Raw genomic sequence first — 27,560 nt, 5'->3', positions numbered from 1 at the left:
TGGTGAAAAGGTCGTAGTCTCAGCTAGGCTGCTTTTCAGTCTACGCCTTGTACATATGCTGCCAACACAAACGCTACATTCAGTGCAGTAAAAGGTGCAGGGGAGATAAAATAAGTGTCATATAAATATATAGGAGATAAAATAAGAGTGTCATTAAAATAAATTTTAAACCACACAGAATTGTATTGATTCCCCCAAACATCATGAAGCGTAGCCATCGAGCAGGAGACAGTAGGTATAATGCGGTGAAAGAGGCAAGTGAACCGAGATAAGCGGAACGCGAGGTATATCGCCTGTCAGATTCAGTTCCTTGCAGTCGTAGCCCCATGCTTAGGCGATCTTAGCTTGATTGACATTTGTTTTATTCTTCATATTTATTTATACAAATATATAGCTTTATATTATTATAAAGCTGGCAAGTTTATTTGTTACTGGAGCGTGATATCAGGAGTTATGGTACTATAGTTTGTCTATTTATTAAGGTATATAAATACGATAATAATTATAAATATTAATATCCATTGTAATAAACGTATACAAGCACCTACAGGCAACGAAATAACACCGCAATGTATATTCCAAATTTTATTTTTAACTTTATTTAAGTTATACGATTCTTAAACGCGGTTCAACATACGTGCATTAGCGCTTGTGTTTTCACTTCCGAATGTCCGAAACATTTTCCTTTTCAAAGCCGCGTATCAATTGCCGTGCATATCAGCAAACGATGATACAGTCTGCGTTACCGCAAAACCAACTGATACAGATCAAGTCAAACTATTAATAGAAACATCGAATTTGATGGCTTTTGAAAGATACATTATTTTTAATTAAAAAAAAACAATATATTCAAATGAAGTAACATAAATACTTGTGGTAGACCTTTGTGCAAGCTTGTCTGTTTAGGTACCACCCACTCATCAGATTTTTCTACCACAAAACAGCAGTACTTGGTATTGTTGTGTTTGAGGGTTTGAGGGTTAGTGATCCAGTGTAATTACAGGCACAAGGGATATAACATCTTAGTTCCCAAGGTTGGTGGCGCATTGGTGATGTAAGCGATGGTAAAATATTACAATTCCAATGTCTATGGGCGTTGGTGACCACTTACCATCAGGTAGCCCATATGCTCGTCCGCCTTCCTATTCCATAAAAAAACATAGATTTTCGTTAACCAAGCTCAAAAGCAGAGCTTGCCAATTCAAGTAAGTAAAAACGCCAGTGTCCTTAAAATAAAGCCACCGGAAAATCTCTTGGACAGCAATAAAAAGGATTGTGTCGCTTGTAGAACTATTTTGCATTAAAAAAAGCTCACCGTAGAGCTCGATCGTGTTTTTTTTTAATAGGTAGGCGGACAAATGAGCCAATTGATGGTAAATGGTCACCACCGCTCATACATATTGGCATCGTAAAAAATTTAACCATTCCTTAACTCAACAGTAACACCACCAACCTTGAAAACTAAGATGATATGTACCTTGCACCTGTAGTTACACTGGCTCACTCACTTGCACAAAGCCCTCCCATCAAGTACAAAGGGTATGCCAGACCGATTTCGGCTGTGATGGCCAATTTCAAGAGAGATTAGTCAACTGCACAGGACACATACGCGACATATACTATAATAAGTTTACCATTTAAGTCATACATAATAGCGTATCAGCGTAAAACGAACGAACTTAAGATATGAAGACATGAAATGTGATATACTTTGGATACAAAGTGAGTTCGTTCATAATAGCACTGGTGATAAAATAAAATAAAAAGTTTAAAATTATATCAATGACCAACTGTCTTTTTCCAGAAATTTTAAACTCAATAACCATCTAAAACTTTCAGACAATTGCAATTTCCAAACTGGCAGTAAATTTTTCGTAATCCGTAACGGCCTGTGAATGTCACACTGCTGGGCTAAAGACCTCCTCTCCCTTTTTGAGGAGAAGGTTTGGAGCTTATTCCACCACGCTGCTCCAGTGCTGGTTGATGGAATACACATGTGGCAGAATTTTAGTGAAATCATACACATGCAGGTTTCCTTACGATGTTTTCCCTTCACCGTAAAGCACGAAATGAATGCATGCTTGCCCGGGTTTGAACCCATGATCATCGGTTAAGATTTACGCGTTCTTACCACTGGGCCATCCCAGCTTATTTTATTTATTTTTGTTTCATCCGACACTATTATCAGAAAATTTTGTTCGAGTGTGAGTAATCATATAAAGTAAATGAGTATTTAACTCATGTTTCATTTAAAGGTAAATAAACGTCGATAAAATAAATCTGAAGATAAAAATACTTATATTGTTTGAATATTATAACACGATTGAATATTTTTGAAGATAAACAATGCAATTCGATCGCATTGTGTTACACGATACTGAAATTAAATATTGACCCCAGGAAAGTCATTACATACATACACAATTAAAATGGATACTTAAGTAAACATATTAAGATAAAGATAGCGCGATTTAACATAATTTTAATGCCAATTATTGTCACTTACATAAATTAACGTATTTGTTATAAGAATATATAAACATTGCGAGTTAATAAATAGATATATTAATTATTACGTATTAAAAATGTATTTTTATTGCAGGTGGTGTTTTTCAAGAACGGACAACGTATCATGCAATACGTACAGGGTCGAGATCCACCCTTCGAGCTGTACAACTTCACAGGGGCTGATATAAGTGTAAGTAAATATAATATTATAAAACAATTAATGGTATTAGGAGCATTAGCTATTAACTATTGCTAATTATAGATACTAATCACATAAAAAACACGCATGGAATTTACAAATAATTTCAACAAAAAAAAATTGTCTTTTTTTAAAAAGTACTAATGTTTCTATTTACCTTTTTTTTATTGAATAGGTAGGCGGACGAGTAGAAGGGCCACCTGATGGTAAGTAATCACCAACGCCTATAGACATTGCCATTGTAAGAAATGTTAATCATCGCTTACATCGCCAATGCGCCACCAACCTTGGGAACTAAGGTGTTATGTCCCTTGTGCCTGTAATCACATTGGCTCACTCACTCTTCAAACCGGAACACAAAACTGCTGGTTTGTGGTAGAATATCTGATGAGTGGGGGGTACCTACCCAGACGAGCTTACCCTAAGCCCTACCACCAGTAATACACCTACAAATAAGATTAGTTTCAAATCAATCAACGACCTCTATACAGATAATACATGAACGATTACTTATTATTAAAAAAAAAAAAAATTACATTCCATCTTATTGCCTGCACTGGTGACAGAAGGTCGAGTCTAGAGGGTTACGATTGAAATTCAATGGAAAAATTATGCTAGCATTCTTGCCACCATTCCTCGCGGTCATGATTTTTGGTATAACTATTTTTGATTTTGATTTGTATTAATAATTCTTATGTTAAACAAAGTATAATTACTTATTAATTATTATTATATACAAGTTGTTTTAACTAAAACCATACAAATGGAAATTTTAAAATTTCTTATCAATCGATCACATATTATGATGTAAATTAAAATCGGATAAGTAGAAAGTATAGCGTTTGTTAAATATAGCAGAAGGAGACTGAAAAGTTAAGCTATTTTAATAGACTAACGTCATCGTTATTGTATGACGTACTTACAGAAGGTCAAACCACACTTCGATTGTTCTGCTGATTTTTTATATCAACCAACTTTTATATTTGATGAAGAAACCAAGTCCTTCTTAATAGTATCACGTTATCCGTGATCCATAACCGTCACGGATCGAAAACTGCCTTTACCTAAAACATTTTAAGCGTTTGTAGCTTTTATCACTTTTGACATAAAGGCTATATTCCAAAACAAATTTATAAAGACGCGTTCACAACGAGAAATAAGATATCTTAAGAAATTCAAATGATACGATTACGATATTTTTAGTAAATAATTATTTTGAGTTATCATCAGCCCCATAAAAAAGATGGTGAATTTTACTAGATATTTTATAAAATTAAAATAAAGACAATATCGAGTATTATCCGTAAAAAATGTTTATTGTAATTTAACCAGCTTCTATATTAATTTCTATAAGAAAGTCATTAAAGTTTTGTAAATAACATATATTATAAATATATAATATATATAAAATTACAACTCATAAATATCCCACAGTTGGGCAGAGGCCTCACCCCCTCTTGACTGTATAAAGTTGTTCCACCACGCTGTTTTAATACATTGAAATTAAACGTGCAGCGTGATTCTTAAAATCAACATTTCACAAAACCCATCCTTAGTAGATATTCTAAATAATATAATCCTCTCGGCATATTGCTATCTTTTTAATACCACGTATCTGTGTTATAGTTTACCGGTGCTTTGATACAGTTATTCAGGATATTGCCTTTTATATATAAGTACCTATATAGAAAGCAATGTCTGCACTGAGTGCGGGTGTGACGATAAGTTTATTTTACCGTTATTTTATATGTCATTTGTATTTAATAATATATACATTTTTTTTATTGAATAGGTAGGAGGATGAGCATTTGGGCCACCTGATGTTAGGTGGTCAGCAATGCCCATAGACATTTGCATTGTAAGAAATGTTAACCATCGCTTACATAGCCAATGCGCCACCGGTTTTGTTATTATTCAATGAGACTTTTTTAATTAAAATAGGTAGGCGGACGAGCAAATGGGTCACCTGATGGTTAGTGATTACCATCGCCCATAGACATTGGCATTGTAAGAAATGTTAATCATCGCTTACATAGCCAATGCGCCACCAACCTTGGGAACTAAGATGTTACGTTCCTTGTGTCTGTAATTACACTGGCTCAATCATCCTTCAAACCGGAACACAATACCAAGTAATGCTGTTTTGCGGTAGAATTTCTGGTGAGTGAGTGGTACCTATGCAGACGAGCTTGCACAAATTCCTACCACCAGTAATCTCGTTAATGATAGGATGAATGCTTATATTGCAAAAAAGAATATTTCATTTGTTTTCTTAATTTATTGAATCACCTAATAGCTATTGATATAATTTGACTGTTGCCTAATATTTCTTGAATTTCGTTTAAGTTCTATTTTTAAAAGTTTACTCTGTAAGTATTTTTTAGTTTTGTGTGCACGCGTCTTGAGTTACCACGATTTATGAAATGTCACGTCGTTTGCATCACCTTCGAAATTACCTTTCATGTTTTATTATTATAACATAACTTTACATATGGGATTGCCTTCTTAACATGACTGATTTATGGTGACAGAATTTTGAAAATGATATAACCGTACATATAACGAAACAAATACGCAGAGATATAACAGAACAAATCGGAATTCTCTCCAATTTAAAAGATCGAATATATCATATAAATAAGAAAAGGACGACAATTTTATACCTTCATTCATCATTATTTACTTTCTTATATAATTTGGAATTCTTGACCAAAGAGGAGATATTTCAGATCAAAGTGGTCAGTACGACAAAACGCTAATTTCATATGTAAGGACCTGATATGTAAAGGTTTTGTGTGCACGCGTCTTGAAATATATAAAAGAATATATAAGAAAGTAAATAATGATGAATGAAGGAAAAGTTTATAACTATCTAGTTATAAACTTTTTTTGAATTTAAAAATGCTAGGGAGGCGAGCAAATGGGGTCACCTGATGGTAAATGGTCATTAGCACTTATAGACATTAGAGCTGTAAGAGATATTAACCATTCCTTCCATCGCTAATGCGCCATCAACCTTGGGAACTAAAATGTTATGCCCTTGCTACTGTAATTACTCATTCGTCCTTCAAACCGGAACACAATATCTGATTATAAATATCTGAAGAGTTGGTGGTACTGGGCCTTATGTCATACCTCGTTAAAAAATAAATTCGCTGAGAAATTCGTTTATTTGAATGAGACTCGATTGAGAGATCAAAAAAATCCCTAAATCGGCGCTTACAACACCATTTGGGTGCTGAGATGAAGCGGCTTTTTTCCACATTCATGGAATCATACGATATCAATAAATAGCTTAGAGTATTTAATTTAGTCTCTGTTATAGATTAGTATATTTAGCTAAATCTAAATCGCGCGAATAAGCACATTAAAATTATATAAAATATACTTTATTTTATAATGCAGAATATGGATTCTACTAAAAAGTAACGGCAAGAAACTCCTTAGGTACATTATCTATCATCCTCTCTATTCTTTAAATTTCTTTTAAGGTATTTCATTTAATTTATATTTAATTATAAAAAATGAAATAGTTAATCAAAACAAGTAATTGTATCATAACGCAATTAAATAAGAGAACTTAATAAATAAATTGTATTAAGTCAAAATATTTTATCGACTTTAACACAAAATATTCAGAATATCAATGAACAAAAATGAGCGATCGAGAGTCAAAGTCATAAATAATGTAAATCCATTTAAAAAGTATTACTTCGCTATAAAATTAGGAAATGGTTTCGCGGATATGATTTTTTTGTGGTCGAAGGTAGTTCTCGATTGGTTAAAAATGAAAGCACTTTAAGGAAACAGCATCTCCGGAGAGCGGAAATTGACCATATAACTAATGGCACACTGATCTGTGTTTCATCCTAATATTATAAAAGAAAAAACGTTTTCACGTCTTAACTAATCATAATGAAATTTTGCATACTTTGTCAGGAAACAGAAGAGGACATAGCAAACCTAACAGCAAGCTGTAACTAGTCGTTTAAATTTTTATCTTGTCACTATGTTTCTATCAATATGAAAGTCCTCCTGATCAGTTTCTCGAGGGAAAATAATAAGCCAAGACCTGTTCTATGCATGAGACGTATACCACGAGTGTGAGCGCAAGCAAAGTCTTACTCTCATAGTCTATTGCATGATTAACCGATGTAACAGACACAGGCTAGCGACTAAAATTACGAGTTACTTGCAATAACATTATTAAACCATCGTTAATTGATAAGCTTAATGATAAATTATAATTAGATGCTTCAACGTCAGGCGTTATCAAAAGTACAATTTCTTTTTATATATTTAAATAATACGTGAACATTTAAATTATTGTTTTTAATATTTATCGGAGTAATAATGTCCTCCAGACCGATTTCGGCCACGGCGGCCCATTTCAAGAGAGATTAGCTAACTACGCAGGAGATATTATAGTAAACAAGTGTGTGCGCAAACATAGGGGCACTCTCTATTCCCTAACTCTCTTAAATTCGACACGACCGAAAAGAGTTCAGGCGCAGGACCAACGACTTTACGTGCTTTCCGAGGCACGGGAGTGAACACACTTCCAACTTCCAGACTCCGGGGTGCTACTGAGAATTTTCTGACAGAAAAACACAATAACTTTTTATTGGCCCGACCTGGGAATTGAACCCAGGACCTCCGGGTCAGCGGCCTTACTTTAAGCCACTAGACCAACGAGGCAGTCATTTATCGGTGTACAAAGCTTATGTTAGATTTGTTAACAAAAAGTTTGCAAAAATATGAAGTATTGTATTCCTTAACAGTAACAGTAAAGTAAGATCTAAAATGTACTATATAATTTAAATGAAACAATATTGAAGGCGAAAGGACGAAATCAGTAGAGTGTAAAGAAACTTAAGTCGATTTAGCGAATACAATTACACTTAACTTTGACCAAACTTCGAACGTTAACAAAGAATTGTAATCTCATAACGAGTTTTCGCTTATTCAAGAATGTTTAAATTTATAAACGATTTCGGAATAAATTTACTTTGATTATTGCCATTTGGAAAGATCAAAAACAAATAAAATTTCTAATATTTATTATTTATTAATAAACTGCTAATTGTTTTATACTTATCAACTTATTATTTAGTTAGCCTAGTCGAAGAGTTTATTTACTTAAGAAATTTACTCAACTCTTACAAGCACTATTGTATACTTCCCCGAATTAAATTCACGTGTACAAAAATATTTTCAGATATAAATTATTCAGAACGGATAATAAACGACCAAATATAAAAGAATTCAAAATATTAAGACATTTTACATTAATAAAAATATAACAACAACCAAACGCGAACTCAATAAATAACATTTTAAAACAAACATGGGAAACAGTTACTAAAATTGGGCACAATATAAAAAGAAGAATTACGACTAAATGGCAATTCAATAATTAAAACATGAAAACAAACATTTTGTTACATTGTTACATTGGTATGAATTAATATTCTTATCTGAAAACGAATGTTTAACAGTTAGTGAAATGTGTTACGAAATACGTTGAATACGGGAATACAAATAAGATGTTACGAACTACAATGAAATTCCATTAGAATTCAGTGTGATATAACTAAAACACAATGTACAGACATGTTACTATTTAGTTTTACATGTATCTGTATTTCAAGTTCCAAATAAATAATTACTATTGAATGTCATACTAGACAACATTCCAACCATTTAACGCGTTATTGAATATGCTTATAATGTACGTTTTTAATAGTTGCTGCAGTTAAAAAACTTAGGAAAGGATTGTATCCTGACTTTTTCTTTATAATATTGAAATAAATCGAGACGGTCCGGACAGAACATTTTCTTTTCCGAATCTTTTCTTTTCTTTATAAATCCTGAAATCATTTTAATGGTAAAAGTAAGCTGTTAAATAAATGTTTCTAACCATAACCTTCTCCTCAAAAAGAGGAGAGGAGGCCTTTAGCCCAGCAGTGGGACATTCACAGGCTGTTACGGAACTATAAGCAATAGTAATTACCTATAAAATTTGACAGATATATTTTGGCACTTTCTTTTACTACGTAGCATCGTAATACTTGTTAATTGGTATAGGTCAAAGTAGTATAAAATCATCAGCCAAAATATTAAAGAAACCAATTTGACTACGACCTTTAATTTAGTATATCACTTTTACTGTCAGTATCAATGACGAAGCCGAACGACAATCGCAATTGTTTTTCGAAGAGCTGAAGTGCTTTTTGAAAATGTTATTCGTTCTATTTCTAGAATCATCTATCGATGTGATTGTTCATGTTTTAGTGTATATCATAATATATCTATTATTACAGCAGGTAATGTATGTATGAATGTTCATCTGTTTCTGCATAATTAACAATATTGTATTTTATTTTTGTTCTAGTTGACAAAAATGACTCCAACATCAATAACATTGGAGAGAATGGATTTTCCAGCGTCCGGTCCTTACGCCTGCGAAATTGCCTTGGAAATACCTCTATATTCAAAGGCGTCTAAAATACATGAAGTGAGCGTTATTGGTGAGTAAAACTTACTTTTATTTTGGGTTTATTTCCCTCGGTAAACTATACAAGAATCTCGAGTGATAGGTTGTTATCTGAGTAACTGAGCACCCATTTTATTTATATAGCTTTCTTAAGCACTGGGGTACAATGAAACTCAGCTAGACTCAACACACAGTGTAGTTTAATGGACGATATATGATTTAATTTTATATGCTAGTAATTTTATTACTTTATATATTTATTATATTATATATAGCCTAAGGATTGAGACTTATTTTAATAATTACTTTTTCGTAAAATGTTTAGCGAATGAACATCATAGAACTGGAAATGAACAATATTAAACGTTTACCAATATAAGAAGTGGTGTGAGGTTAATATATATAATACAAATTAAATCCAGATGAGATCGTAGGTTAGTTCTTTAAAAATCAGTTATCTGGCAGATACATTCTTCGGTCATTTTTGGTATTTGGCGTTTTATCACCGTCAGCTATCAAAGTACAGCGATTATATTTATCAAAATGTTTATTTATTTAACTCTACGCTTACCAATTACATTGAGTGCAGCCAGTGAATGCAAAAATAATACAAATTTATTTAAACTAATATATCGATTTAAAATTACAAGTTAAAAATATAACTAATTAAACTAATTGGATAACTAGTGATCGATGTCTAGTAATAATCATTACGTCTTCCTGCGATGCTTAAAAACTTCGGGGGTCACGTCCGATTTAAATAAATTTAGGTTGTTATAATGGTTGCAGCTTCATCTTCGATTGACGGCATTCGTAATGTTGCTGCTGCGCTTGTACCTCGTGCTATCGGAGTTTGTAGAGCGATGCTTATTCGGCGGTTTGCAAGTGTGGGCTTTGCGTAATATACCCGTATTATACTTAACACTGCTATTGTTTTTATTTACTTGTAATAGGTAGGTGGACTTGCAAATGGTTATTGTTGGTATAGGGGCACTGGCTCAATCACCCTTATCACAGTGCTTCTTAGCAGTAAAATAAGTGATGAGATATATTGATAATGAACCAAGACCGGCTTACATATAAATAACTATCATCAAGTGAATTTAATTTATTATTGTATAAATTCCTCTGATACAAACGCTTTGTCTGCTGAATAATGTTTATGTCAAGATTAGAATGTCCCGACAGCAGCGCTATCCACTAAGAACTGACTTCGTATCTCACTTATAAAATGTGGAGAATCAGCTTGACGGCAATGTTATTTTATAAACCTTCTAATTGTGTTGAATGACTTAATAAAAGATGATAACAAAATAATTTATATTTCATTTTTAATGATATAAGTTTTATATCATCACGATAAAGACAAATGTGCTAGTTAACAAGTGAGCGCATTTGTTGCATCCAAGATGTCATGCGTCTAGGAAGGAGCGTCAGGTGGGGCGAGACGCGTCGCCGGCTTACATACATATCTGACTAAATTAATATGATAATTTGCAGCAAATATATATACAGAAATGTAAGATAAGGTTCATAAGCTCGTCAATGTGCCAGTGTATAAATTATTAATGTTTCTTACATTACGATTAAAGAGCTCAAAATTTGTGAAATTTCAATTATAACATATTTGGCATATCAGAGCTGACTGCCTCGTTCGTCTAGTGACTACATATGAGACCACTGACCCGGAGGTTTTGGGTTTAATTCCCAGGTCAGGCCAATAAAAAGTTATTGGGTTTTTCTGTCAGAAAATTTTCAGTAGCAGCCCGGGGTCTGAAAGTTGGAAGTGTGTACACTCCCTTGCCTCGGAAAGCAAGTAAATCCGTTGATCCTGCGCCTGAACTCTTTTCGGTTGTGTCGGATTGCCGTCCCATAGGATTATGAGAGCTAGGAAATACAGAGTGCACCTGTGTTTGCGCACACACTTGTTCACTATAATATCTCCTGCGCAGTTAGCTAATCTCTCTTGAGATTGGCCGTCGTAGCCGAAATCGCTCTGGAGGACCTAATTTGGCATATATAAGTCAAATATATCAATATTAACAAGATATTAATTTCAAGTTTTCTATAACAAAAAAAAAAACGTTAAGCAGCTACTTAATAGCCTTGCTCCTAGGCCAATATCGTGAATAGAACACACTTTGTATCTTAATGGCGAAATATTGAAGACTGTAACGCTATTCTGTATTCATTCTCACCCTCACATATGCTTCATTACTCACCCGCGAAATATTGTTTTGACACGTGTATCCTTTCAATGTTATAATTATTAAAGTCCATTTCGCATATCATTTTTAGACATTTTACGATCATATTCCGCTGTGAACTTCGACTTTTTTTTACTTTTTAAATGTGGATAAAACTTTTTTTTTTTTTTACTACTTTAATAATAATAGCTTGGCTTGAAACTTATTGCACAATATTTGATTTGATCGTATTTAAAAATAAAACAAAACTAAAGATTTTATTTTATGCGAGCAAGTCGAGACGGACCTAAGGCAAAACATAGATAGATAATAGGTATAACACATTTTCGATATCGTCATTTCCCCCTTCTTTATAACGTCAACATCCAACTACACTCTTCCCGATATCAAATTTTTCATAAAAAAAAAATAATAACGTTTTCATTGCGGAGTGATACGATAAAATGTTTTTTATTAATATACCCGTACCATCATATCTGATATTCAGTCGTGAGGTTCCAAAAGAGGAGAATAACGATATGTACCGACTTAAGCTTTTTATATTGTTCTTATGTATTGAAAATAAATATAAATATTAATTTAATAAAAATGTCTCATAAAAGGTAGGGACAGATAAGCTTATATAAGACTTCAATTTATTTTAAAGCATAAGGCTTCCTATACATGAAGTGGGACCCGCAACGGTTCCTCACAATCAATCCCTTACATTATAATATTATGAAATGCACTTGTGAGCTTTGCAGTGCCGATACTAACCATGATACTTGATACAGGGCGGGGATGGGCCTACACCGACGCGGCAGTGATGCTGCGCCGGTAAGGCTCATATGCGATTTTTATTTGCTTACATTATTTTGCGGTCCGACGCCGGTACGGTTTCGTGTAAGGGAATAGTGAAAATAAATGATTTCAGCTTTTAGCTTCGTTTCATTTCAAATAGTACCAGTAAAATGCGGGTTCAATTATTTATAACAGTTTTGTATAACTGTGCTAATAGAACAAAATGACTATCCGATATAAGAATATCAGATATCTCTAAGCGTGTCATAAGAAACGGGAAGTATAATTAATATTATTTTACACTTGATATCCTCAAACAAATTGCATTTAAATTACAAAGTTATAGAGCAACCACTACACATAGATCAAAGTAGTTCGCCGAGACACTAGTTCGTAGTAACTAGACAGTCTCCTGACTGCGGAACTTAAGCACGAACGACTATCCTCACTTATTTGTTATTGAACGAAGAAAACGTTTGCAACGTTTTAATTTTGTTTTAATTAGTTTTATTTGCTCATAATTATACACCGTAAATTATAAAAGCCGCTTCAAATGTTAATGCGCACTGATGATAATATCTCTTGTGATGTCTTCCTTGTAATTACACAAAAAAAATAATGATCTATATAAAATATAGTATTAGTTTATTTTAAAACAACCAAGGTTATTCAGCGTCACGACAAATTGAACAACCAAACTGATCGTACTGTACGCTAGGCGTACTTTTTTTCTCGAAACATCGAGTAATATATTTAACATTACTTTTTTTTTACATGGTAGGACTTTGTGCAAGCCCGCCTGGGTAGGTTATCCACTCAGCAATGAGTACCGCCAAGCAGCAGTACTTAGTATTTGTTGAGTTTCGGTCTGAAGGGTCCGTGAGCAAGTGTAACTACACGTACAAAGGACATAACATCTTAGTTCCCTAGGTTAGTGGGGTATTGGAAATATAAGGGATAGGTAGGACTGGTGGTAGGGCTTTGTGCAAGCTCGTCTGGGTAAGTACCACCCACTCATCGGATATTCTACCGCAATACAGCAATACTTGATATTGTTGTGTTCCGGTTTGAAGGGTGAGTGAGCCAGTGTAATTACAGGCACAAGGGACATAAAATCTTAGTTCCCAAGGTTGGTGGCGCATTGGCTATAAGCGATGGTTGACATTTCTTACAATGCCAATGTCTAAGGGCGTTTGGTGACCACTTACCGTCTCGTCCGCATACCTATTTTATATAACAAAATACTAGCCTAAATAATAAAGTATAAATTTTATTTTATTTTTTATTATACGTACGACAAAGAAAATTTTATGTGACGTCCTAAATATAGTAAAATTTAAATCACCCAAATCGGCCGGATACAAATCATCGGGGAACATACAAAAATAAAAGTACGCAGCAAAAATATAATGTCCTCCGTCTTAAAGTAGGTTAAAAGAGCAACAAGCTTCAGATTCATGATTTAAAAATGTAAGATGCAGCCGCCGACATCACGCGTTTCTTTTTTCCTTCTAAGACTAATCAGCGTAAAAAGGTACCTTTACATCTCGACTGCAGCACCTCACATTTATAACAATTTAAAGTTTGTTGAAGTGAATACTTCTTTAGGCGCGTGGTGCTTTATCGTAGGGAATATACTCGAGGCTTCGTGTCACCGATATGCTAATGTTAATATAATAAATTCGTTGAAAGTACAAATAATTCAAGTATTGTAGAAATTAATAAGCATAATAATGATTGATAATTATGTAAATACTAACAGTATATACAAATAATATAAGTGTATTTTAACTATTATTTATTTAAATTAAGCTGTATTAATATTTTGTACCGAGATTTCGACATATAAACACGACAATAAAAAGGGATAGAATTATTACTTGGAGCGCCAATAGATTTGGAAATTGGACAAATATATTTAGCATTTAATATATTTTCACTTCAATCGGCAGTCTCTATGACTGTCTGTTTTTTTTTTATTTTCATATTGTCAGATTGTATATTAAGAATAAGCCAAACAGAGTCGTCATCATGGGAACAGTTGACGCCATGGTCTAAATTTTAAAGCTTTGTAAGTAAACTTAAAAACAACAGCAATTGCTTAAAACAAAATAAATGATTAAAATAAACATCTAGACCAAAGATCGCTTGATTTATTGTATGATATTTTTTGTTGATATCTCGATTTTGTCGTAATAGGAAAAAATATTTATTAGTGACGGAAAACGTCGCAATTTGATTGGCTGTTGTATCAGGATATTGAAAATGTAAATTAAATGAGAACTGTCTCAACTGATTTAATCTGATGCATTTTCAATACATGTGCGCTTTAATTGTATATTATAGTCGTAAATATCGTGCGTTCCACTGCACAATGTTTGTGCTAGTCTTGTTCAAAGTTAATTTGGAATTCTTTATGTAGACATTTGTAAACGGTTTTTTGGCTCCACACGGAAAACTAACGACATACCGGTATTCATTTCTGAATCGGACACTATCGTTTGCATTTTAATTTTACGTCTAATTTTTACTTACATCGAAAAAGGAAAAGGCCAAAATTTATGTTTCCATCAGATATCTTACTTTTAGTCTGTAACAGTGGCAAAGTAATTATCCATTCCTTACATATACAAGTTGTTTATGTGTAATTAAACACTAATTTTTCTCTTTCTACCATATCTAGACTTGAATTAGAATGACGAATACACAGCATTGTTTAACTAATCAGCCCCTAGGCTATTAATTGCTACAAATTATCATATTTCTTTACGATTTATGAATAACACTTAGTTAAAAAATGCACAACAATTTTCAATGTCCACGTATTAAGATTAATTAAGCGAAGTAACCTTTTATATTTCGTGGGTAGAAAAATATTGACAGTGTAATGAGTGATTACTTATCATGATGTCACTGTCGTGTCATCATCTGGTGATCCATTTGCCCGCTTACCAAGACTAAATAAAAACGGAGGGCTTTCAAATCTCTTTATTGTGAATAGAATGTTCACGTTTTTAACGATAGAAGTGGAATAAAAGTGCGCATTCGTAAAATCGGCTTTGAGTTTTGCATGGTCCAGTGATAGCCTTTGTGCTATTTTACACGATGCATCTAGTATTTACTATAAGCCGCTCTTTAAAATACTACATTTATTCATGTATTGACTCGTTTTTTATCGCACATTTAATGAACCAACTTAAACAAAGAAAATATTTGTTATGCAAAACCTTAGGCATCCGTTGTAAACAGATAATAATCGTGATTAAGTTCTTGATTATTTTCTGCTACTATAAGATAATTATTTTAATAGGTTTATCAATTTTATATATGATTTTCCTGTGTTATGTCAATATTTTTATTGTTTTTTTTCAGTTCGGCAAAAATATCGTCCAAAAATCAAGATTAAACATAAAAAACTTTCATCCAATGACGACCTAGAAGCCATCTGTCAGAGCTCACCAGCGCATCCCGCACCACACCTAACGTGGCTCATCAATAATGTAAAAGTAAGTATAGAATATTAGTTACTAGTCCCGACTTCGTATGGATAAAAATCAGACTAAATTATCACTTGACGTTGAAATTTCCTAAAGACATTTCTTAGCGAATGCTTACGTTATAAGATCAACCTTTGGTCCAAACAGTATTCTAGATTCAGTAGTATTGCTGTGCGTTGATAAATCAAGACAAACGAGTTAACATAAATATGTTACACATTTGATATCATCAAATCATCGATTTGTCCGAATGTTAAAAGCGTTTTACGCTGTACCAGAAGACTGAAAGAAAAATATGTAAATCAAAAATAATTTAAGCAAATTTTAAAACGTGGAATGGTAGTACGAATGCTAGCAGATTTTTTTCCGTTGTATTACAAATCCGATTGTCAGTGTGAAAAATTAATCTGCCTTATCATCCATTGAGTATTTGAGTGCTTGAAGGATTCGTTTTTGTTATTTGTGTTTTAAAAAAAAAGGATAATGCGGATTTTATCAGGTTCATCCCTAACTTATTATATATATATGTAAAGCTTTATCTATTTATTCCTAAATAAAAGAAAATATATAAACAAACATAATTATGCTTTATGATTTCATGGAAATTGACAAAAGAATGAAATAAAATTAAAAATATGCGTAAAGTTTTTGAAAATGTCTCACTGCTTGGCGCAGATCTCCTTTTGCCATAAAAAAGAGGTGTTAAGCTTATTCCACTACGCTGCTTCAAAACAATTTGTTAGCATTTCATCTAATATATGCAGGTTTCCTCACGAAATTTTCTTCACCGCTGAGCACGACATGAATAATTATTAATATAATTTAAACACAAGAAAATACAGTAGTGCTTGCCCGGATTTGAGTCTGCAATCTTCGATTTACATTCACGTGATTCAAACACTGGGCCTTTTCCATAGCAATATGTGTGTATATGTAAAATACATTTTGGTTTCTCGAAAACAGCTTACAATTTCGATAAAACTTAGTTTTCTATTTTTTCTTGGAGAAATCTTAATAAGTAATCCCAGTGGAATCCGAGCTCAGTTTAGTCAAGCTTGAAAGTATTATAAGCTGCATTATTTCAATAAATAATTCATCCGATTGAGTGAAGCTACAAATTGTTGTTGTTAAAGCTTTCATGAGAAATAGGCGAAAATATATGATTATTGCGATAAAATAAAATAATATCCTAAATATCGATAAAATGTATCCTAAAATTCTAAATATATTAAGCCATACGCTATTTTATACGCTTTTCTGCCCTTGACTTCGCCCGTGAGTGGGAAAGGGAACGTGTATGCAAATTTACATTTTTATTTCATTCCAAACAAACAAACTCACTTTCGCATTTATTATTTAGGAACGATTACTTATTATCAATAAAATATAAATTAATCTAAGTTACGAACATTTTATTTTATCACTAATTCCTTGGTTTTTGTACAAATAGTAATAAGATGAATTTTCCTAGCACCCACGACCCCTTAAAGCTAGCAAAATTTCAGATTTCATCCGCGCGTCTTTTACACGCCCCTCACGTTTACCCATACAAAATCATATAAAAGATTAATAAATTTGCTTTATATTCCCCCTTTTTAAGGGGGTTAAATGTTCAAAAGCAGCATTGTAACTATTTTAATTTATAAAAAACTTTATTATACTTTTAAAATAAAATGTTTCCGTAATTTTTATAACTTTAAGGCTTAAAAAAATACATTTACGCATATCATTTTACTGTATAAAATAATACTTTTATTTTATATTTATAGGTTTAACTTTCTTATGTAGGCTTGGTAATTCGCCTGTATCTGAATTTGTGATAACTGTAAAAAAAATTGATCAATTGCGATTTTATATATAGTAAAAAGTATATAATTAATATTCGTATATTCTCACGCAGTATATACAAATAAATATAAATACGTTAAAACCCAAAGCCTCATTAGCTCAACGGTTTACAGGCTGTCTAGCGATGTCAAAATCACAGCTTCAATTCTGACTCCATTTCTCTAGAAGTTTCATAAAATGCCGCTATTATTAAATCAATCTAATGGCGATTTTCTTTTCTTTTCTTAAATTGTAAATGGCGAGATAAGAGATTATAAATTATACTTTTAAAGTTTACATTGTATTATGTATTATGAAAATCATTTTAATGTTTTGTGAGAAAAGCTCTCACGTATAAGCCCTTACATACAGACAAAAGAAAACAATGTTAGCATTAAACCTACGCAATTTTCTCCCCTAAAACCGACTATCTGAATAAATTATAACCTTACTGTTCTAATTAACAGTAAATTAAATTGTTTTAATTATCTCATCACTTAAAGTAAGCTTTAATTACTTCTGTTAAAAGTCTATCTATGCAAATAAAATATAAATGCATGTCTGTGATTTCAATTCAAATACCTTTTTAACTTAACATGGCTTTGGTACCAAAACCAAAACAGTCATTGTTTTTATTTTTGTCTGCTGTCTGTTTGTCCGGGGTAATCTTCTACATATATAAAAGTTACAAATGTATACATGTGTGATGGATTGTTATAAAGAGTATTCCAAGGTACCATTTACTCTTTTTTTTAAACTCCTCCAGCCCCTTTTTACTATCGAAAGGCCAGGCAAACGCGACCAAAGCACCATAGGTACACAGTGGAAATTCCCCGCCTACGTAAGAAGCGCTTTGAGTCTACATTCATCATTCTCACTGCGAAACTTTGGAATGCTTTGCTTGAGTCCGTATTTCCCGATAAGTACAATGTTGGTGTCTTCAAATCCAGAATAAACAGGTTTCTTATAGGCAAGCGTGCTACATCTTAGACCGTGTCGATGCTTAACATCAGGCAAGTCAACGGTCAAACGCTGGTCTTTTAATAGTAAAAAAAAAAATTAATACCTATCAAACCTTACAACATAGGTTATATTTATTTCACGTGCAATATAAAAGCAGGTAAAACCGGGACACAACTAGTATTAAAGATATTAAATTTTATATAAGGCTTTTATATAAAAATAAACAGATCAATGCAGTAATTGCTGTACTTTATAGCTCAAACCAACTGTTTTAATTTGAAATCAATCGGCCGTTTATTACAGTTGTCCGTTTAATTATTTCGTCGCTTCGCATTTCCAACTCATATCCTAAAATTATTAAATGTTTATATAATCTTGTGTGTATGCTAATTTTGCACGAATATATGTTTCGACGTACTTAGTAATAATATTAATGATTGCCAGCAGCTGCTGCAATATATTTGAATAAATAAAATATTACTCAATTGGTAACAGGGTCGCTTTTTAATTCTAATCTTCTTTGGCTCATTAATATTTATTTAATAATGTTAACCAATAAAATTTAAAGTAAATGTATACTAATATTATAAATACGAAAGTAACTATGTCTGTCTTTTACGCTTTTAAGGCTAAACCACTGAACCGATTTTGATAAAATTCGAGTAAAGCAAGCTTAAACTCCAAGGGCGGACATAGGCTCCCCTTTTTACATAATACCTGTATCTGTCACCCTAACACGCGAGCAAAACCGTGGGCGAATATTAGCAAGATATATATATATATATATTGCTTATTAATATTATTTAAGTGTGTATAATGAACTTTTAACATTTCTAAAATATATACGAGCATCACCCCGTCTTGTTACCCGAACTGCTGACAGGAGGGTTGGATCAATAGGACTGTTCTGTAAGCACAAACTCGAAACTCACCGCAGGAAACTTTCTTGAAATGTCAGAAAGTGATATGCGACATTGACCATAATAATCATAGCAATTCAAGGATATATGCATCAAAATAGTATATCACCATAAGTCGTTTGTCAATATTACTAATGAAGTTAGTTCTTACAGAATAGCACTACAGAGTATCGTAATTGCGATTCAACAGGGAAATGCTGCTTTATTGCCGCCATTCCACGCATTTATGATTTGTACAGTTGTCATTTTTAATTTTGATTTATATATACTTGTTTATGTTCTAAATGTGAATATTTCGTAATAAAATATTATAAGAACAGTTATCATTGTATATTGACGAGCCGGTTGGCGTGGTTGGTAGATACTTGCCTATCGCGCCGAAGGTTGTGGGTTCGATTCCCACCCAGGACAGACATTTGTGTGCTTGAACATGTATGTTTGTCCTGTGTCTGGGTGTATCTATATAAGTATGTATTTATAAAAGAAAAAGTAGTATATGTAATATATCAGTTGTCTGGTTTCCATAGTACAAGCTCTGCTTAGTTTGGGATCAGATGGCCATATGTGAATAATGTCCCATTATTATTATTATTATTGTACATTTGATTTATCGTAATATACAATGAATAAATCTTCATTTTTCATTAGCACCGAGGCAACTGCCTGGTATTGTGTACATAATGAGATCCCAGTAAGCCGTTTTACGAACAAAGCCGGAAACTATTAAATTTTTACATCCTTTCACTTCTTGATTTATTCAAACCAAACGTCAGATATCAAGGTTGTTAAATATTATACAGCCTTCTACTGTTACAGCTGTATAAGATCATAAAAAAAATATAGATGAACAAATGACCACATAAAAGGAAATCGCGTTTTCAACACATTCGTAATATTGATTGCATTGTCAAAATATACACGGTTCGCATTTTATGTTGAAATTATTTTAATTAATAATAATACGCGAGGCTTATTATCGAAGTAAAAGTATTAAAAATAATGATATCACGTTTTGTTCAATTTGATTGAAAATATTGTATTGAAATGTTTTACACGACTTCCTAGGAGAGCTAGTCTAGGTATAACCTAAATTACTAGTTTATTTGCGTGTTTCTATACCTCTGACAAAGTATATGCTTCTCATGATAATCCCTCGAGAGTTAAGACGTGAAAATGTTACAAACAAACTCAATATCGGCATTTATAATATTAGTTAGGCTTGACAAGACAATTCCGTCAAATTACTTGAAAATAGTATAGTTAAGGCAAGTATCTTACTTTTAATTTCCTTTCATTAAAATTTGTAAAATGTCAACAAATTATTACACAGCAACATTAAAATGTGTAAACTCTTTTTTTTATTATTTAAAAATATAATTCAAATGATATAAACATTATATTGTTTAAATCATTTGAAAATCAAGATCTCTCAGCTTTTGCTCCGATGTCCATCACTCTTAAAGTAAAGATAATTGAAAGCGCATGGTTCACAAACTTATTCTTCATTTGATAAGAAAATTATAAAATAATATGTACTGTGAAATGTGACAAAATAGACACGACACTATAGATAGTGTTATTTACTATGAAACAACGTTTATTGCTATGAAACAATACCGCAATGGACAATGAATCAAGCTCGGTTAATTTACTCACATAATTGCTATAGTAAAATTGACATGAAACATTTCTATTATGAAATAATTAATTTGAAATATAAACCGTGTATTTTAATTACAATAATTAATCTACCTATTCATGACTAACTACTCCAAAATTTTAAATAATTTTAATATTGGCGCAATGAGCAATTATTTGTAATTTCGTCTGACCTATTACTGAGCCAGTGGAGATCGGACCACGAACAAAATGGTTCAGTGCGCAAACTGAAGACACGTAAAGTAGTTTAAATTATATTATGTATTTCTATACATATGTACAGAGTTATTTTTAAATGTGCATCTTAATTTGAAAATTATATGACGTCAATAAAAAAAAACGTTTTTTAATATTTACAGTCATAGCACTATACATAGCGGTATAATTCTTATTCGTCCTCAACGTCTTAGGGCAAATAACAGGTAGCGGGGGTGAGAGGTGGGACGCGACGGTCGCTTTTAATGAACCGATTAACGTTGTTGTGATTAACCCGATTTAAATTTCGATTGTGAATAGAATTTTATATTTGTTTTATTTTTTATAATATTATTTATTCATATTATGTTATCGATTGTGAACCTACTTATTTCGACTTTCAATCGACGAGCTATTATTACAACATATTTGAAAACACCCACGATATAAAACGATTTTTTTATTTATTAATATAGAACTCACATTAATTAGATATCCTCAGTAAATAAAGGACTTAAATCCTAATCTTATATATGAATGTTATTCAGTTTTCGAATTTAAATATACAACCAACGAGTTAACGAAACCGTTTATAAATAAATAAATTTATTGCTTAATAAATAAATAAATTTATTGCCTAATAAATAAATAAATTTATTGCTTAATAAATAAATAAATTTATTGCTAGCGGATGTTACATAATTAATATCTTAATAAATTATGTACTAAAACTAGAAACATTTTATGTACACCTATTTGAAAGCAAACACTGCATGCATAGTGTTCTTGCGATTACAATTTTATAAAATTATTAAAGTGCTTGACTAATAAGTAACAATGAAAGAAAGATAAAAAAATAAATGTGACAAGGATAGCATATTGCGGTAGTTGTTATTCAATAAGTTATTTAGGTCTATAATACATTTATCGTGACGGAAAAAATAACGTGATATAATCCTGCATACATAGAAAGACATTTCTTACCTGTATATACGCTAAATGTCAGTGAAGCAACCAGATCCGGATTTAGAGCCCCGCCAGCAAAGCCAGCCAAAAATAATATAATTTTACTCTAAACGCTTCGGAATGGGGGAGACTCAAATGTCAAAGTGCCTAGGGGCCTTGGAATTTTAAATCCGAATCTGTTCCTAGGCCGATGCCTTGTAGACCTAGGTATAAATCCGGGGCTGGTAGAAATCTAGCGAAATATGCTCTATTCATATGCCTAAAATTAAGAAGATGGAAACCCAACATGGTGTATTTGTAGCGTTTTCTTTTTAAACAAAACCTATATCATGAAATTTCGCAGCATCAGTACATGTATCCAGCGAAATAGTATACAATTCTGTACCAAGAACCCGCAGACATTGTCACATTTATAATTCAATATATTGAAGCTCATAAATTAAGAAATATTTATAGATAACACAATTATATTATATGATAAAATTTATGCTAGCTACAAAAACGCTTGATTTTAGTTTGATTAACAACTGTTACAGCCGATATGGCCCAGTGAATCGAAAGAACGCGTGAATCTTAACCGATGATCGTGGGTTCAAACCCGGGCAAGCACCACTGAATTTTCATGTGCTTAATTTGTGATTATAATTCATCTCGTGCTTTACGGTGAAGCAAAACATCGTGAGGAAACCTGCATGTGTCTAATTTCACTCAAATTCTGCCACATGTGTATTCCACCAACCCGCATTGGAGCAGCGTGGTGGAATAAGCTCCAAACCTTTAGAGGAGGCCTTTAGCCCAGCAGTGGGACATTCACAGGCTTTTACCGTTACGGTTAACAACTGTGCGGAATATTCGAAGTTAAATTGTACATCATGAATGCATGTATTTATATTCCGTATAAAACAGTAGGTATATAATTCCTACTGGTTCTTTTCCATTAAAGTATATTCCAAACCGATGGTAATTTTTTTTTTTTTATAGAATAGGAAGGTGGACGAGCATATGGGCCACCTGATGGTCACCAAACGCCCTTAGACATTGGCATTGTAAGAAATGTCAACCATCGCTTATAGCTAATGCGCCACCAACCTTGGGAACTAAGATTTTATGTCCCTTGTGCCTGTAATTACACTGGCTCACTCACCCTTCAAACCGGAACACAACAATATCAAGTATTGCTGTTTTGCGGTAGAATATCTGATGAGTGGGTGGTACCTACCCAGACGAGCTTGCACAAAGCCCTACCACCAGTACTACCACTAGTTTCACATTAAGGGATTTTATAAACGAAAATTATTAGAAAAGAGTAGTTTGTTAAATACATACTAATATATCCTGGCTACCTATCAAACGTACTGATTGGAAATTCTTACCAAAAAAAAACATTAAGGTATATTTATTACGTAAAACAAAACTATTAAATGACATATCTGACATACCTAACTAATATTTGAGACATTACATTTTTTTTATTAAATTAACTAGTAAGAAAGTTTCTTAAAGCTTTGATCATGAATTTTATCAGTCATAAGCTAACTTAATATAAATTATCATAAAATAATTTGCTTAATTTAATGATTAATTCGATATGCAATTAGTTATTTTTTATACGGAATTATTTTTCATGTTAAAACAATAATTGTGTTCGTCATTCCGAACTTATGCTGCGCACTTTGTTTGTGAATTGGGAAAACAAATAACAACCGATTTTGAAATGTAATTTTTGGTTTATGTGCTTGTGGAGAACACGATAAAAAAAAATAGATATATATTTAAAACAATTAATATTAATTATGACGCAAACCCGGGTGGACGGTGTTGTTAAAAAGTACCGATGGCTTGTGCCTACGCGCCGTCCACGATCGTCGCAGCGGGCAGTGATTTTTTACTTGTATTACCCTCCACACTTCGATCTCCCTTAGTATAATTGTTTTCTCGTCTATGTTAAATTATAGTTAATGCGATTCCGAATATTTTTTCTGTTCTGATTACCGTGATTGACTTTATATGTATGTTCTCCTGACTGTATTGTGTTGTGAATTATATGTGACTTTTATTTCGTCCGGTAATAGGCTATCGAACACATTGTTAAGTGTTAGTTGCATTTGAACTGCCATTACAACTAAATATTACTTTTGACAGTAAATAATGTAAAATAAAGTCACTGATTCTGTTTTAAAATTTTTCTGTCTGCATCTCCACTGATTTCATTTAAATCATGCAACAAATTATGATGTGGTTTTCACTATTAGAAAGAGCATTAACGAGGATATAATAAATATATTATTGAAAATATTTTGGACGTACGCTTACACTGGTCAAACCTTAGGAGATATCATTATCAACGATGAAATATCCTACAGTACATAAGACAGACTGGTATGCCGTATCGGCAAAAAGAAAGACATTATCGCATGCCGTCGCGCTTTTTTTATATTTACGAATTTTATCGGTAAGACATAGTTCACACACATGTGATTAATAATATCAAAAATAAATATCAATCAAGAAGAAAGCGTACAAATCAATTTCGTCCTGTCCACGTACATCAGTATACCGGTGGTCCTCATTCCAGGAATAGCAATGGCTTGTATAAATGAATACGACGTCTTAGTCTTGACAAGGTACAACTAACGTTATAGACGTCTTTGTACTATTCAGTACAAGACGAACAAAAATTAATTTATATTAAGGAAAACTTATTATGTTAGGGCAGATACGAAGCATTGCAGACCGCTATATGTTACGGTTTGTAACAAACGAAAGCGCGATTTAAAGTACCACTAACGCCATCTAGATTTTAATTGTTGTAATAATTTGCTTATGTTCTTTAATATGTTTTTTTTTATCTTTATAAAATAAATTATATGAGTAATTTATTTTTATTTTCATGCATAAAAATTTTGAGTTTCTTAGAAAAAGTATGGTGACTAACACTTTGATTTTATATGAGTCTGTGTTTGGTCATAATTTATATTTCGTCATAATATATATTATAAGAAGTCCAATTAAATACTTTTCTTTTTCTTCCCACCAGGTGGATGAAAGACTTACCATTCCTCACGGAACAGTAAACGTCCATCGCCATCATCACGGTATGCCGCTCTCCCTAACCAACTCCTCATTACGGTTTCCCCTCACCAACCTTCAACTGTTCCCGAATCAAACAGTTGAAATCACCTGTCTCAGCACCATACCCAGTTATGCAAACCTCAACGACGGGTTTGCAGATGTGCAAAACCATACAGTTACAGGTAAGTTACTGCAAATTAGTCATGTCTATATAATTTATTTTTATTTTTTCTTTATTGCAGGTTCTTTTAAATTCTTATTTTAAAGTTAAATCTCTTTGCTGAGATAAAAATAGTTTAGCTATGTCCATCTTTAATATTAATACATTAATAATAGCAAAAATAATAGTATATTGTATGATGAATTAAATTATTATTAATAATTATTTAAGCTATCCTTGATATTCCTTTAGTTTTTTGTTTTAACTATTATATATGTTTTTTTTTTTTTTATGACGAACAGTTTCAAACACTGTAAATGCTTAGTGAATTACAATAATTCAGTTAATATGTCTATAAGTGGCAATAATTGGATATGTTATCGATATTTGGAATATCCATTAAAACTTAATGTTTTGAAATAAAAATATATAAAAATATTTTTCAATTAAACATGTAATTGTTCTGATCTGTGAAGATCTGTGAAGAGATTTTTGACTTCTTTTATTAAATGTAAAGTGACTGTGATTTTTTTACAGCTTTTCAAGATACGTTTAAAGTGTAATATTATTAATTAATATTTTAAATATTTCTTTTTTTTTATTTCGCAGTGAATGTAATTCGAATGGAACCAGCGCCGACACAGTTACCCGTTAAGATAATTACTATAGAACACAATCATTCAAGCCATTTAATAATAAACCGTACTATTAATGTAATATTGATTGTCGCTGTATTAAATGTGTTGGGAAAATTTATATAAATCCGTGTATATTAACTGTTAGAATATGCCACGATTATTTTCTTGCTATAAATGTTTTATAAAAATTGACGTTGTATTTTTATCGTAGATAAAGATTATATTATAATATATACTGTCATAATATTCTAAAGTTATATATACTTTAAAATATCGAGTTGATTGCCGTGAATAAGAAACTTTTCAGTGTTTACTAAAATAATAACTGACTTCAACTGTATGTTAAAATGTAGGAATAAATTATATAATCGATATTTTTAATGAGCGAACTAATACTTGTGTAGCTTGCATTTGTTTAGAATCAACTTTATTTAGAATTAAGATGAGTTTCCATTTGGAATAAAATTGTAAAAGTTTTGTTTACAAAAAAAAAAATAGGTTTCGCAGTGAAGACGAAGTTTCCTTTCTTCTTTTTGATTGTGAATTCAAACGTAAAACTAAAGAGGTTTTTTTTTGATACATCATAAATTGCTTAGTATTTTGTAATTATCGTTTTTTCGTTCGTTTCGTTCGTGACGAGTCATTTTTTTTAATGTAATTTTTTATTTAAAACTGATTAATATATTTTATGGAACATATAATTTTATTAAATAAATATTACCCCATGTCTGTATATATATAATAATAATAACGATTTTCTATAAAATATATTATACTTATGGAATAAACTAAGTCAATATATAATAAAATACTTGTATAGAATGTTACCAAATATAAATGTTTGTAATTTATAATAGTCCAATAGAGCTTATAAGAATCTATTTGTCGATATTGTGTATAATGAGACCTGCGCACATTATATTAACAAAAAACAACAACACACTCATACAGGCAACAGTTTATTTGTCTATATAGTGTATTTAGGTAAGTGTCCAGCGATAAGAAATAAGGACCAAGTCCTTTTAATCGGCCACACATTTCCGTTGTTTAAAATACCGAGATAAACAATTTTCCTTAAATTTTCGTTCTCCACGCACGAAAAAATATGCAAATTAAACCCTCTAAATAGTTTGATATACTTTACAACTATAGTTTCAATTAATTTAGCCAAGCGAGAAAAAAGAAACGATTCTAAATCGAAAAGTGATTATTTTCTTGATACATGTTTAATTTACATTTCGGAAAATAAAACATATGTAGACATATGTGTGTTGTGCGCACACATATGTCTACTCCTTGTGCTGCTGGTGCCGAAACTCTTACATTGACATTATATTATACACCTATTATTGTGTGCGCAGGTCGCAATGTCTGATATAAATTGTTAGGCAATTTTTGAAAGAAGATACATGTAGCATGATCGATATTGATGTAAAAATTAATACGATTTTTTACTCCTGATTTTTTCATCCT

The 27,560-nt window shown here is 32.0% G+C and overlaps 1 protein-coding gene across 1 annotated transcript in view; it reads left to right on the top strand.

Annotated features, from left to right (window-relative positions):
- The window catches only part of LOC126771157 (uncharacterized), an 83,176-nt gene extending 56,943 nt beyond the window's left edge, over positions 1-26,233 (top strand). Inside the window, exons 3-7 of the mRNA XM_050490913.1 lie at positions 2,603-2,698; positions 9,102-9,237; positions 15,563-15,696; positions 25,255-25,471; positions 26,059-26,233. Coding sequence (XP_050346870.1) covers positions 2,603-2,698; positions 9,102-9,237; positions 15,563-15,696; positions 25,255-25,471; positions 26,059-26,210 — 735 coding nt within the window. The 3' untranslated portion in view covers positions 26,211-26,233. The remainder of the gene's footprint in view (positions 1-2,602; positions 2,699-9,101; positions 9,238-15,562; positions 15,697-25,254; positions 25,472-26,058) is intronic.
- The last annotated feature ends 1,327 nt before the right edge of the window (positions 26,234-27,560 follow it).

The sequence above is a fragment of the Nymphalis io genome, chromosome 10 (genome assembly GCF_905147045.1).
Source record: "Nymphalis io chromosome 10, ilAglIoxx1.1, whole genome shotgun sequence".
Classification (NCBI taxonomy): Eukaryota; Metazoa; Arthropoda; class Insecta; order Lepidoptera; family Nymphalidae; genus Nymphalis; species Nymphalis io.
Note: the sequence above shows the minus strand (reverse complement) of the source record. Positions and strands in the feature narration are given on the sequence as shown.